This window comes from Gymnogyps californianus, chromosome 12 (assembly GCF_018139145.2).
Source record: "Gymnogyps californianus isolate 813 chromosome 12, ASM1813914v2, whole genome shotgun sequence".
Classification (NCBI taxonomy): domain Eukaryota; kingdom Metazoa; phylum Chordata; class Aves; order Accipitriformes; family Cathartidae; genus Gymnogyps; species Gymnogyps californianus.
In genome coordinates, this window is record NC_059482.1 from 5682606 (window position 1) to 5695965 (window position 13360).

The 13360-nt window shown below is 45.1% G+C and overlaps 1 protein-coding gene across 1 annotated transcript; it reads right to left on the reverse strand.

Annotated features, from left to right (window-relative positions):
* Window positions 1–516: 516 nt before the first annotated feature.
* On the reverse strand, window positions 517–1473 carry LOC127021330 (protein phosphatase 1 regulatory subunit 3E-like). The gene has a single exon (XM_050904318.1). The coding sequence runs from the start codon at window positions 1471–1473 to the stop codon at window positions 517–519; it is 957 nt and encodes a 318-aa protein (XP_050760275.1).
* Window positions 1474–13360: the final 11887 nt, after the last annotated feature.

Below are 13360 nucleotides of genomic sequence, written 5' to 3' on the forward strand. Positions count from 1 at the left end.
TCTGCACCTGTGGATCCTGGTCCTGACTAGTGAATTCTGCAAACACCCTGCGGCCCCTCGCCCCAGAGCCTGGCTGGCCAGCTGCTTTGGTGGTAGCCACAGTGCACCGGGAGATTGAGGCGGCAAACGCACGTCGGCCGCACACCGTGCGCCCGGCCTCCCTGCCGACACCCCTGTGACAGCCTGGAAGGTCTCCCCTCGACATCGCTAGTGAAATAGAAAATATAAGTTATCCATCTGTAAACAGAATTCCGGAAAACATCTTCCGGCGACTCACGGAGAAGCGGCTGGAAACGAGGCCCGCGCTGGGCCGCAGACCCCCGGGGCGGGCAGGGCGGCCGGCGAGGCCGGAGGCGGGCCGAGCCCTCCCGTGAGGGGGCCCCGCCGGGCTCCCGCCACAGCCCTCGGCCCTCAGCGCGGGCAGGACCGGCCCGCCGGCCCCGCCGGGCTCCGCGCTCCCTCAGCGCTGAGGCGGCGGCTCCCTCAGGAGGCGGCCGCCCCCCGCCGCCCCGCGCCTCAGATGAAGTGGATCCACGCGGTGCTGTCGGGGTCCTGCGGGGGACCGGCGGCGGGCAGGACGGGCTGCCGGCCCCGCAGCCGGTAGTTCGCGCCCTCGTTGTTGTCCCAGTACTCGGCGCCGGCGACGCGGTAGCGAACGGCGAACTCCAGCGTGGCCTCGGCGGCGGCGGCGCCCAGGGGCAGGAGGAAGGCGAAGCGGTCGGTGAGGCCGTCCGCCGGCCCGGCCGGCTGGTAGGTGGCGGGCACCTCGGCGCAGCTGGCCCAGCTGTTGAGCGTGTAGCGCACCGACACGGCCTTCTCGTAGGCCAGGTTGAGGACGCGCACGGCGCCGCGCAGCCCCGCCGGCTCGGCCCGCACCCACTCCAGCCTCACCTTGTGCTGCCGCACCCGCTCCGCGAAGCCGGGGCTGGCGCCGGGCTGCGGCGGGAAGAGCGGCTCCAGCAGCGGCGGCGGCGGCCCGAACAGCACCGGCTCCAGGTCTCCCAGCGCCGGCGGCTTCCTGGTCTTGAAGAGGTCGGCGGTGCGCGGCGGCGGCGGGGCGGGCAGCGGCACCTGCGGCAGGTCGGCCTCGCAGAAGTGGCGCACGGAGGTGAGCTCCAGGCCGAGGGAGTCGGCGAACCGCACCGTCTTGCGGCGAGACGGGCTCTGCTGCAGCGCCGGCCGCAGGCTGCGGTCGCCGGGCGTGGGCAGCGACTTGGCGCGGCGGCGCTGCGTGGGGCTGGGAGGCACGGCGGGCAGCGAGGGCTCCCGGCCGCGGGGCGGCGGCGGCGGCTTCTCGCCCGCCGCTTCCCGCACCACGGGCGTGGGCGCGGCGTCGCCGTCGGGGCTGCAGCCCCCCTTGCACTGCTCGGCCAGGCTGCCATAGAGGCAAGCGCTGCAGCTGAAGTTGCGCGGCAGGTAGAGCCGCGGCGGCGGCGTGGGCACCGAGGTGTGCAGCGAGCCCGCCTTATCCATGGAGCGGCCGGTGGGAGCGGCGGCTGTGCCGGCGGCTAGCGCACCACCCGGGGCCGCCGCCTCGCTCCCTCCCGGCCGGCCGGGGCTCCTCCTCTCGGGCCGCGGCGTGCGGATGGCGAGGCGGTCTAGCGCCCGGTCCGCGGGCTCTGCCTCTCGCCTGGAGCCAGGGGCAGCGGGATCGCCTCGGCGTTGTCCCCGTCGCGGCCGGCCGAGGGGGATGCCGGCGGGCGCATGTGTCCGCGGGCGGCGGCGGGACCGCGGCGCTCCGGCTGCTGCCGCTGCTGCTGACGTGCCGGGGTCAGGCAGCGAAATACGCCCCGAGTCATGCTTCCTCCCCCATCGCTCCGCGCTCCCCACCCGCCGCTCTGCCCGCCTCGGTGTCGTCCTCGCCACCTTCCCTAATTACACTCCCCCGGCTGCCGGCCCCCCTCTCCCGGCGGCTCCCCCTTCCCGCTTTCCCCAATACCGCGGCTACGCGGTCCCTCTCCTCCTCCTCCTCCTCGCTGTGTTCTGGGTCTTTCCTCGAGGATCTCATCCAAAAAGAGGAGGCGGGAGGGATTTCCCGGTGGAAGCATTAAAATTCATAGCGGCGCTCTCCCTCGCCCGATCCGTTACAGAAATAGCTGCTAAAGGAAGAAGCAAAGCCGGGTTCTGGAAGATTAAAGGAGCCGATAAGAAACAGCTGGCTTGCAAGTTGGATCTCACAGTGTACATTTAAAGGAAGAAATCCAGCTAATCTGCTGTAATGCGTTTACGGTACATCTGCTGAATAAAATACACCTGCCGCAGCCCTGCTACAGATTTCCGTCTGTAGTAAAAGCAGCTCCAGTCTAAACACGGAGGGCCGATTATGAAACATAAACCACGTTTGTTCTTTTCAGAAGAGTATTTAACTATTGCCGAGCAATATTCAAATTAATTGTAGTTTAATGAAAAGCAGACTCTGGTGCAGGCAGTTCAACGAGCTAAAACACTGTTTTAGCAAGCCGCTTCATTCCAGACTTTCCGTAATCTGGTACTCATTTTTAATTAGTAAATTGCATTAAAAACAATGATCCTGCCAGAGACTGAGCCTGAACTGTGTTGACATGTGATTCTGATTTAGCTTCTGAGCAGGAGCTTTTACACCTTCATCATTTTATCTGCAGCGCTTGGTGTTCCTTTGAAAGTCTAGGCAGTGGAAATGTGGCTGATGAGATTAAGAATGGGACAAGTAAACCCGATAAGGACCAAGAGTTTAAAAAAAAAAAGCCACCAGAACACGGGGAAAAGCTCCCCACTGTCTCATATTAGAACTATCAGCTTTAATTCCTTTATTAATAAGTATGAAAATAATTCCTAGGTTATTGCCGCTAGGGTCCAAATCTTTTTAATGACAGATGGTTCATAAGTAGGAAATGAAAAAATCTGCCCAGCAGTGTTAAATTGGACACCATTATGCTTCCCAATGATTTGTCATGTCATTGTCTTACATTCACAGGATGATCATAGGTTTTGAAAAATCAAATAGTAATAACATAAAGGATTACATCTGAATTCATTAGCCCAGGATCTTAAAATTGTCTCACTTGTCCTTTAACTCACACTACAGGAAAGATTCATTAGGCCTCTTGCCCATGCCTCCCTCCCAAAAATGAGTATTTCGGGAAATCTACGTGAACGCATGTTTCATTTTCATCTACTTGTACTGATTTGGGGGAGAAAAAGAACAGACCCAAAGAACTGTTCAAACAGGCTTTAAGACTACATCCTTTTAGATTATGTTTTAGTGATTTCTAACTGTCATAATTAAAATTTTCTAAGGAATTAACATTTGGTTTTGCTGATGTTAATTTCACTTTAAGACCAGCAAACAGGAAGAACTTTATTTTTTACATTAATATGCAAAGTCTTTGCCTTTTTTAAACTATTGTGAAACTATCAGAACTAATTAAACTGGCTTAAAAGTGATTACACATTCAGTGAGTTTTGGATATGTCTTTGTGATATACACAGGGAACTCGACTGTTTGGAGTAATTTAGCTTCTGCTGTACTGTAGACAATTGGGGTGCCTTAGTATGAGTTCGACTTCCCCTCTTCTGGTAATTTTAGTTGCTTAACTTCTTCTTATCATAAACTTGTGTAATACTCTTGCTTTTTGGCTTTTTCAGGCCTCCTTTCTCCCACAACCTTGGTAATATTTCACGGAACAGGAAAAAAAAACAACAACCAACTCCTTTCCTCACTGGTGATTGTAGGCAATGTAGTTCATGTAATCGAGTTGAACATACAGATTCCCCAAAGTTAGTAAACCAAAGAGTGGCATAAAAAATGAGAAAAACCTGTGATAAGAAAGAAACAAAACCCAAAACAACACAATAAGCTTTGGACTAGCCAGATCAAGGCAACATGAGATGCAGATGAACACCCATATAAATGGATTGACATGATGAGAACACAGTTCAGGAATTTCAATTGAGTTCAGCTTTTGTCATCATCAGGTACGGTTGTCATCATCAGAAATGACGGTTCTTTAGCCTTGCAAGAGAATGAGAGTACTGTATGGGCATGTGGATAGTGGAAAAAAGGGTAGAAGGAGACTTGATATGAATGCATGCCCACTGTAAATAATTTCACAGGAGATCCTTGTGGAGTAGAGTAGAAGCAAGCCATTTACAGGCTTTTAAAAAATCAGAATTAAATGGTATTTAAATCATCAAAACATCAACTCACCAGCTAATCCCGGAGGTGCTCACATTTTCACCTGCAATTTCCCCCAGACACCTCAAGTTCTGGCACACGTGGGGGCACCTCAGCCTTGTCTCTGTTGAGCGCTGTCACCATGTAAACTCCACCAGAATCCATAAGAAAGGTATTTCTCAATTTTTTCTCTTGATCTGAACATTCCCAACATGTCTCGCTGAATCTAGCGTGGGAGGTATGCTGCTGCTTTCTTTTTACTCTCTTGCTCACTTGCCAAGGGTGAAGCTGTGGGAACTCTTACCCACATCTTTCACTTCTGAGGGTGTCCTTATTACTAGGCTGGTCTTCCTCATCCCATGAATTTAAGACAGACATGGCAAATGAAAGTTTCGAGCACTGAAATTTAACAAACATACACACAGACATTTCCTCAAATAGCCTGCAGCCTTGTGCATCCTTCTGTGATGTGGAAATTGTGGTACGAGTTCAAAATGGGAAGCATCAGACACCATTTGTAAAAGGAAGTTCTTTCGGTTTTGCCTACTGTAAATATTTGTACACAGCAAATGCTTAAATCCTTAGAAGCGAGCAAGCACTACCACACATACAGAAACCATGGCTTAATATATGCAGTGGTAGGCATCCATACACCACCCCCTCTCTATCTTAATTTAGTTCACAAAATTTTGAACATGTAAGTTTAAAAGTCTAATCTGTCTGTTCATTTATAGTGCTATATTAAGGACATTATCCAAGGCTCTTTTCTAAATAATACTGTCAATAACAAAGCTGATAAAGAAATCGTTAGTACTGACCTAGCTAGCCCCTTTGAAAAAATACCTATTATCTTTTCACTGGAAAATATTATTTTTATGACAAATTAATTTTAAAAGTGCCAGCAGGAATAGAGCAGTCATAATGTAAATTCTAGAGCTATACAGTGTTGCTCTATTATAAGGTAAGAAAAGCAGGTGGTCTTACATCACAATTAGTGTCGACAGACTTAGGAAATGGCACTCGGGCATTGTTTTCATTCCTACAGATTCCTCTCCCTTTGTAGATTTAAATAGCATGTCATAGGATAAAAGTTTGTCGTAATAACATCGTCCTAATAACTTTTTGTTGACCCATCTCTGCATCTTCCAGCTGACATCAAAAATTTTGAAGACAGCCTCTTGTTCTGCTGATGTAGCACTGAGTGACCCTGACATTTCTGCTGTGCCAAACTGCATTTAAAATCCATCTGATGCCTGAGAATTTCCAACTAGCCGAACAGAGACGTTGAGTCCCCTCTTTTGTTAAAATTAAATGATTCGCAAAGAAAAAGGCAAAACCAATGCAGGCAATGAACTGGGAGCTTTCTTCTGCTGCATTTATCAATTGTCTTGACTCCAGGTAATCTAGGAGAAAGCAGATGCTGGTGCTTATTTCCGCATTAGGCAGAACTACAATGGAACCATTAATAGGGAGGAGTGTCTGCGTGCTGGGGCTTATCCAAAGTGGCCACTGTCACATGTCCACTTTAACTTTCCAGAACAGTTTATTTTTAGTAATAAGAACTGTAGGAAGATAAAATGGATGCAAAGGCGAAGTGCATTATGATTACATCAGCTTTCGAGATGAAGTTGTGACTCACTATGTGAATTGGAAAGGTCAGCTTCTACTCTCATTTGTATCTGTGCAGCTCTTCTGAAGCTGATGAACTACGTAGGTGTTACACTAGAATATCAGCCGAGAGTTTAATAATCTTATATGACTACATGAATCTGACAATGGTATTTACACTGACAGTTTGTAAGCCTTGCATGATACACTTGTTCTGCATGCTTATACTTTAAAAATACCATCCCACACCGTTTCACATTAATGATTAACTCAGACTTTATTTCCCCAAGAAAATATCATAGTCATATCTCAAAGAAGTGCCAGAAGAATTAGGTAATATGCCTGAGGTATATATTAAAAAAATTAAGTATTCTGTTAAAATACAATGGTATCGATCTTCTGTACCAAATATTATCTTCACCTAACCATGATATGCAGTCTTTATCTATTAAGATGAAAGTTGTGTGATTCACAGAGTTGTATCAAGGACATTTGATGTCAAACAAAGATCAGTGAATAATTTCCAAAGGGCTGCACGTTCTGCTAGACAGATGTGACACTTGGAAAGGTTGCTTTGTGGTTGGTTTTTGGTTTGTGGGTTTTTGGTTTTGTTTTGATTTTTTTTCCCTAAATATCAGGATCCAAATGAAGATACAATATTAACAAGAAAATAGAATTCTAAGAGTTTACCTCAGTTCATGACCTTGTGAATCTGCCTTACTGTATGATGAAGCTCACACACAATTTTATTAGTTAAGCATTAACCGTCTCTGTTGACTCTTAAGTGATTGGCTTAAGACTTCTGGAGAGAGCGTAAGCCGAAAAAAGTCCCAATTAAGACTACAGTGGAAAAGAAAAAAAAAACCCAAACAGATAGATCTCATTTTGTGGAGAAGCATTTAAAGTATTTTTCTTATATAAATACTTCTGCTGTTTTTAAAAGGATTGAGTGTTTTTAACGAGGATTAACTAACAGCTAGCACGACTGGGACTCTTTCAGTCCTAGAACTTTTAACATAGATTTTCATGCAAATACCTGAATAAATGCACTTCAGGATGTCCCCAAATCCCATCTTCTGGAAAGAGTGCTTGTGACTCAGTCTTCACGCCATGTTATAAAATAACCGCAGGACTTTCTAGCCACTGCAAATGGTCTCAGTAGTGCTAGTTAATGATTTTAGACATAAAAATATGCTCACGGTATGCTTGATTTTAATTTTTATATTTTTTCATATTTAAAGATCTATTGGTCAGGCAGTGATTCACTGTAAGTGATTATTTAGATTCCTTATATTGTAAGATCAATTTGTCTCCTCATTTTTTAATTTTTTCTTTTCTTCATCTTTCTCACAGTTTTTCTTTCCTTTTCCTCATATTTGGTCATTTCACATCCATTTTTCTCATACGCACTCCTCTCTTCCTATTCATGTTTTTAAACCTCTGTATAGGCTCTCTCCTTCCTTCGGCCCCTTTCAGCATTCTCCTCGTTTTTTCCTTCCAGGCTGTCCGGTTCCATCCTTTCTCCCATCTGCCATGCTTGGCCTGACGGTTCCCAGACGCCCGCCTGTCATTAGGCTTCAGAGTCCTTCCCCACCGGCCGTCTTCCAGCCACCTCAGGCCAGCGGCCAGCTTCCGGATACCAGGCCCTGCCATATCCATGCAAATCACAGGACCCACGGGATAAGCTGAGGCGGGGAGGGAGCTCAGGAGCTCCCCCGCAGCGTCCCACTGCCTGGGCAGCACTCACAGGGCCAGTGCGGCGTCTTCCCCTCACGAACAGGCCTCACGGAGGAGCCCCGCCATTTCCTCACAGGCCACTGCGGCGCCGCCGCGCGCCCCCCGCGTTGCCGGGGTAACCGCTGGGCGCCGGCGCGGCAGGGCGCGCCCCGCCGCCTCAGGCCGTTGCAGGGAGCAGCGCCCCGCGGGGCAAAGGCGGGCAGAGGAGCGGCCCGCCGCAGGAAGCGGAGGGGGAGGCGGGGAGCGGCGCCCGGCTGCCCCTCAGCGAGGGCGCCGCGGCCGAGGAGGGCGGGGAGGCGGCGGGTGTCTGCGGGGGGGCGGCCCGGGGATCGGGGCCCGGGACCGCGCCCAGGTCGGCGGCTGGTTTGGACTCGGCGAACGTCAGGCGCCGCGTCTGACCGCTTTGAAATCATTTTATAGAGATTTGGGGATTTTTTTTTTTCATCATCACTTCTACACCCATGGTGAAGAAAAGATGTGACGAAAAGTCTCCTCCGAGATACTGAAGGAGAGAGCGGTGTTCAGCTGTGACAAACGACCACACCAGAGGTTGGATTAACCTGTTCTCTCTCGGGATAAAACTGACCCCCCCGCCCCGGGAGGGACCACGAAACGCCTCAGTTCCTTCCTTCAGTGCAGGGGGTCTTTCACTATGCAACATTACAAAATAGGACCAGTGAGGAATTACAATTACTTGTGATTTTGTACTTAGAAGAAAACACAAATAGCGTGAGTGTAGTGTCCAGTTACATCAGCAAATGCTATTTCTTTGACATTTTTGTTCTTACAATGCTCTGGCTTGTCTCAGATTTAACGTGCTTCCCTATTACCAGATGCGAGGCTGGGGTAAAACTGATCCACTTGCCTGCTTCCAGCTGCAAAAACAAGCCAAGAAATGCAAGGCAAATGAAACTTCCAACAATTGCCAGTTCTGCTTAGACATGCTGCAATCTCTTGACAACAGTATAGGTCAAGAAGCCAAGACCACAAGAAATCAATCAAAATCACAAGGTGAGTTAAGTGTAGATGCCATAGCTGATACAGCTTCAGAAAAGGAAGAGTTTTCAACCCATTCTAGTATGTCTAACTGTTGTCCTACAACATATGGCATTAAAATGGAAATACATAACAAGTTACACTGTTCAAACATTCCAAGGTGAAATGAAGAACCCGCCAATAAAAAGGACACTGTATGTGGAACCTGGAAGGTGTCAAAAATCCAGGAGCTGTAAGGCATAAAGAGATTAATGTGCTTGATCCAAATGGCTCTCAATCTTTGACTTTAAGTCTTCACAAGTACTTCTACCTGTGAAAGATGCCACGCCCAAGGATACTTCAGACCCTTCCTGGAAGAATACAAAAGCCATTATCTCTCAGAAGATGCTCAATGGTACTTCAGCTGAGATTGCTTCCTGTAGTCACGATGCTAGAGCAACAGAGCAGAAGGGTGAAAAAGCAGCTGACATCATGAATGATTAAGTGAGGGGACAGAAAATAGAAATTCACGAATTGTTGCTTATCTCAAGCCATACAAAGGTCTCACTCCTGCAAGAAGATCCTGAGCAGTTATACTGGCACTGTGCTCTTACATCAGACAGAAGTATTGCAACTGTTTCTAATCCTATTGCTTTTAAAAAGAACAGTCAATCATGCCTGTATGCAGATTCCACATACAAACCAAAAACAATATACAAAACATGATTACATCCAGGGCTCTTAAACCGATAATGTCAGGATCAGGTATGTTGAGGTCAAGGAAGGAAATGAATAAAAAATGCAGGAGGTTCCACTGCTTTCTGGACTACCTTCCTTATCAGTCAGCCACGTTGCGGGAGCTGCAGTGCCATCTAGACTGACCTAACATTTCTATATTGTAATTTCATGCTTTTTTTAAAGCTTGTTAGACTGTGAGAAAAAAAATAAAATTTCCTTGTGAGCAATGCGGGTATTTGTAGTTTTTGTAGATGCTATTAATAGAATTATAAGCTGATGAATGCCAATTACTTTGATGTAGGTTTAGTTTCTTCCTGACCATAAGATAGATTCATTAGAGCCTTAAATAGCTTATTCTGGGGATGAAGTACAACCTCTTCATTTAGATTCACTCGGAATGACTACGGTAGCCCAGCACAGTAATTAGGTATTTGATGCTGCTGAGCACTGAAGCAATGCCTAACTTTAGGAACATTCTTAAATCCATGCCTACTCTGCAAGGCATTTAATAATATTCTTAACTTAAACAGTGCTAAATCCTATTGAGCTTCACAGACAAACATTTGCATACATTCCTTGCTAATTTGGCACCTAAAAGAAATGGAAATGACCTGGAAAGCAGACAGTGGTGGGGACTGACAGTTATTTACAATTATTTTTTCTTATTCATTCTAAGTAGATGCATTTTTTAAATCTTGTTAATGTGCTCTTTGCTTGTTTCTGTTTAATATGTATTCTGTGCATTCTGATATTCACTTATTCTTGTTTCATCTCATGCTAAATGAGGAACTTGCAGATCAAGTTCTCCTTTGCTTTTGTGTTAAACAAAAACCAAAGTAACACAGCAGTCTTTCCATAGATACATAGGTAACTGCAATTCAATTCAGCATTCAGGACAGAGATTCATTGCAACTTACCCTTCCCCTCTTTTGATGCTTTGATAAAAAATTGGAATAGGGAAAGGTAATACCGGTGCAAGGCTCCCAATAGCATATGGTTTCCACTTTAAAACAGATGGAGGAATTCAATGTCTTTTTAGATTTCTTTACTAATAAACGTGCATAAATGTAGTTTTTAGTAGTTTTCTGGCATCAATTTGTTAGTTGTGTTCATCTTCAGGTATCTCAACATCAGAGCTAAAGAATTATCACCTTCTAGAGGCACAGTTTCAGTAAAATCAGTGATATGTATTCTCTGTATCTAAATAATTATGTGTTTATTCCTTTAAAAAAATGGAAGGATGACATGGCTTCATCTCTTCACCCAATACTCAGGTGAAACCACCTCTAGAGAAGAACGCAGGAGCTGAGTGCTAGCGTTAAATAACAGCTCCAAGCAGTTTGCTTTGTCTCCCAATACAAATTTTCCTGGGAATTGCTTAGGGAAATCTGGAAATCTTTTAGAACACTAATTTGTATAGAAAGTATGTTACAATTCTTTAAGCAGCCTATCTTTAAGTAGAGCGGCATATCAGCTTGAGGTGCAGAGTATGAGAGTTGTCACACTGGAGGTTAGAACAGGGCCACCATGTTTCTGGCAGCAAATTTGATTTTTCAAGCGACGGTACCTCTGTGTTGGAGAGAGGAGTGCCACCTACTGAATGGCAAACAACATAGGCACCTATGCCAGAAACAGCCCAAGGCTGCTGACAGGATTACTGTCTGCTGCATTCCTTCACTCTTCCTGAAGAACAAAAGCTAAACATTTCAATCTGAAATGGCAGTAATTTTTTGTACCTGTTTGGTGTTTTGTTGCAAGACAAGAGGGAAAGAACCTATAAAGAACCTATTAAGAAGTTATAAAGATCTATTTAAAAATAGGTCATTATAGTTGATACTATGATCTATATGCATCTTTTATCTCTTTCAATACTCTGGATATCTGAAAATCTCAGCCAATGACTATCTGGAGTCAAGCTCTATCTTGGTTGTTAATTTCCAGGAAACATAGGGGTTTTGTTGTAGTAACTTGTCCTAACTGCTATTCAGTTATGGTGCTACAGTTACGGAAGTGCAGTATCGTTCTGACAGAACAGAGACACTCTCACATACCATTTTCTTCCCTTCTTTGTACCCTTCCCCCTGTGGCAATATATTTTCTAATCCTGTTTTTCATATTTAGGTATAAAATGCAAGCTCTACAAAAGAAGCATCCTTCACAAATAGCCCCAAGATAAATAAATCCATATATACTTGTTTCAGTCCTGTTTTCCACTAAATAGAAAATTCAAACATGTATGTATCTGTGAAACTAGTAACATTTTCCATAGTCTAGAAGGAGAGAAGATAGTCTCTCCCATTCAGACAACTGAAAATACTGCTGCTTCAGTGAGAAAACTGAAAAATGAACTGCATTACCAATTAACAGTAAGTAAAGCCAATCATGTTCTTTATAGTCATTATAAGTTGCAGCTATTGCAGACAGGTAGTAAATTCTTTAGGACTACAGAAAAAAATGTTTAAAGTTGCAGGGAAAACTATAAACTTTATTTCCACGTTTTCCCAGTGTTTCACGCCAGGTAAGATTTTTGCTGAGGTTTTGAAACTGTCAAATCAGATAGATTAGACAGAGGTTTTACTACAACCTGATACAAGATAATATTTGTAAGAACCACATTCACAGATTATTGCTACAAGACCTGTAGCAGAAGACCAGAAAAGCTGCTAACTAGTCCCAGAACATAAAGAAACAAATACACAACGCTGAAGCCATCATAAGCTTAACCAAGTCATGTGCCCTTGAATACAGTGGGTTCTTCTAGCACAGGGAACAGCAGCTTCTTGTTTACGCGTAAATTCTCTCAAGAATAAAGCCATTCCCGTTCAAGGAAAGGAAATAAACTTAAGGGCTAGATCAGCTAGAAGTGCTTCCTGTATTCAAGGTGCCAAAACAAAACAAGCGAAAAGGGAATTGTTGACAACAATGTAAAAATACAATGATGGAACACCTGGAAGTTAAATCAACGTTTTTTTCCCCTTTTGTTTTAGGTCCAAACTTCCAAAGGACTAATTCCAGAGGACTCGCTGTCAAATCCTGGAGCCAGAAAGAATATCGGCCTCTAATTCCATTGTTTTGACAGAAAACAATCAGCTTGCCAGCATGCAATTTCTTTAAGTGAAGGAAATTCAGGAACTAAACACAAACCGGTCAGGGATGCTTTCACTGCCAGCAGAAGAAATAATGAATTCTCAGCAACAGCAAACAAGAAAGTAGTTAAAAAATACATGAGGCTTCCCTGATCTCCAAACAGCCATTATCTTCTTCTCAATCTGTTCTCAATCAAGAGTTAAAGTTTGTCCTGCCTTTTAGTCTGTCTACCATTTGTGAAAGTTTCATGAGGATCAGTCTGTCAAAGTATCTGACTTTTGTCCATGGGCCAAATCCGTTCTGAATAAAAAAAAGCCTGGAATAACAGCCTAAACTAAGCAGAATCATCCCTACGATAGGAATAGGGCTATTATTCCTAAAAGGATAGTCATCATCTTATACATTTGACTCTTCCATAATTTTAAATGCTCTGAACAGGAATTTAGTTTCTAGATACTGACGACATACTCCCCTCTGGAAATACTTCCCATATTTTGCTGCCACTAGGGCTGAATGCTGCCTTGTGCAAATACTTACCTCAGGGTACGATGGGACTGAAAACAGCAGCCTGCTATAGTCAGAGAATGACTATATATTCGTGACTATAGCTGATGTAATAGTACAGATTAACTTTCAGTCAAGGAGCATCTACTCGTTCACCTACTCTGAATTACATCTACAAGATACACGGGTAACAATAGAAATCAGCATTTTATATCCTCCAGCTAACAGAAAATGGTGGGATCATTACTAAGCATGGGAACCGTACAGGAAGAAAAGGGACAAGTACGATCCATACTCCAAATCAACCTACTCTAGCTTTTTTTTTTTAATATTCATAGTGGCAAAAATTATTTTCTCAGTTATATAAAATATATTGCAAAATAATATAAGCTGTTAGAGAGGACTGTAATTTTCTAGTAGGATACTTTGAAAACTAATCATCATAATGTAGTTGAATTTCTACTTGATGTTACTTATGACTCTAGAGATGTTGAAAATTACAGGAGGGGTGGATGGTAAGGTAGAGGAAGAATGCAAAATAGTCCTTCTGTCCTGAGA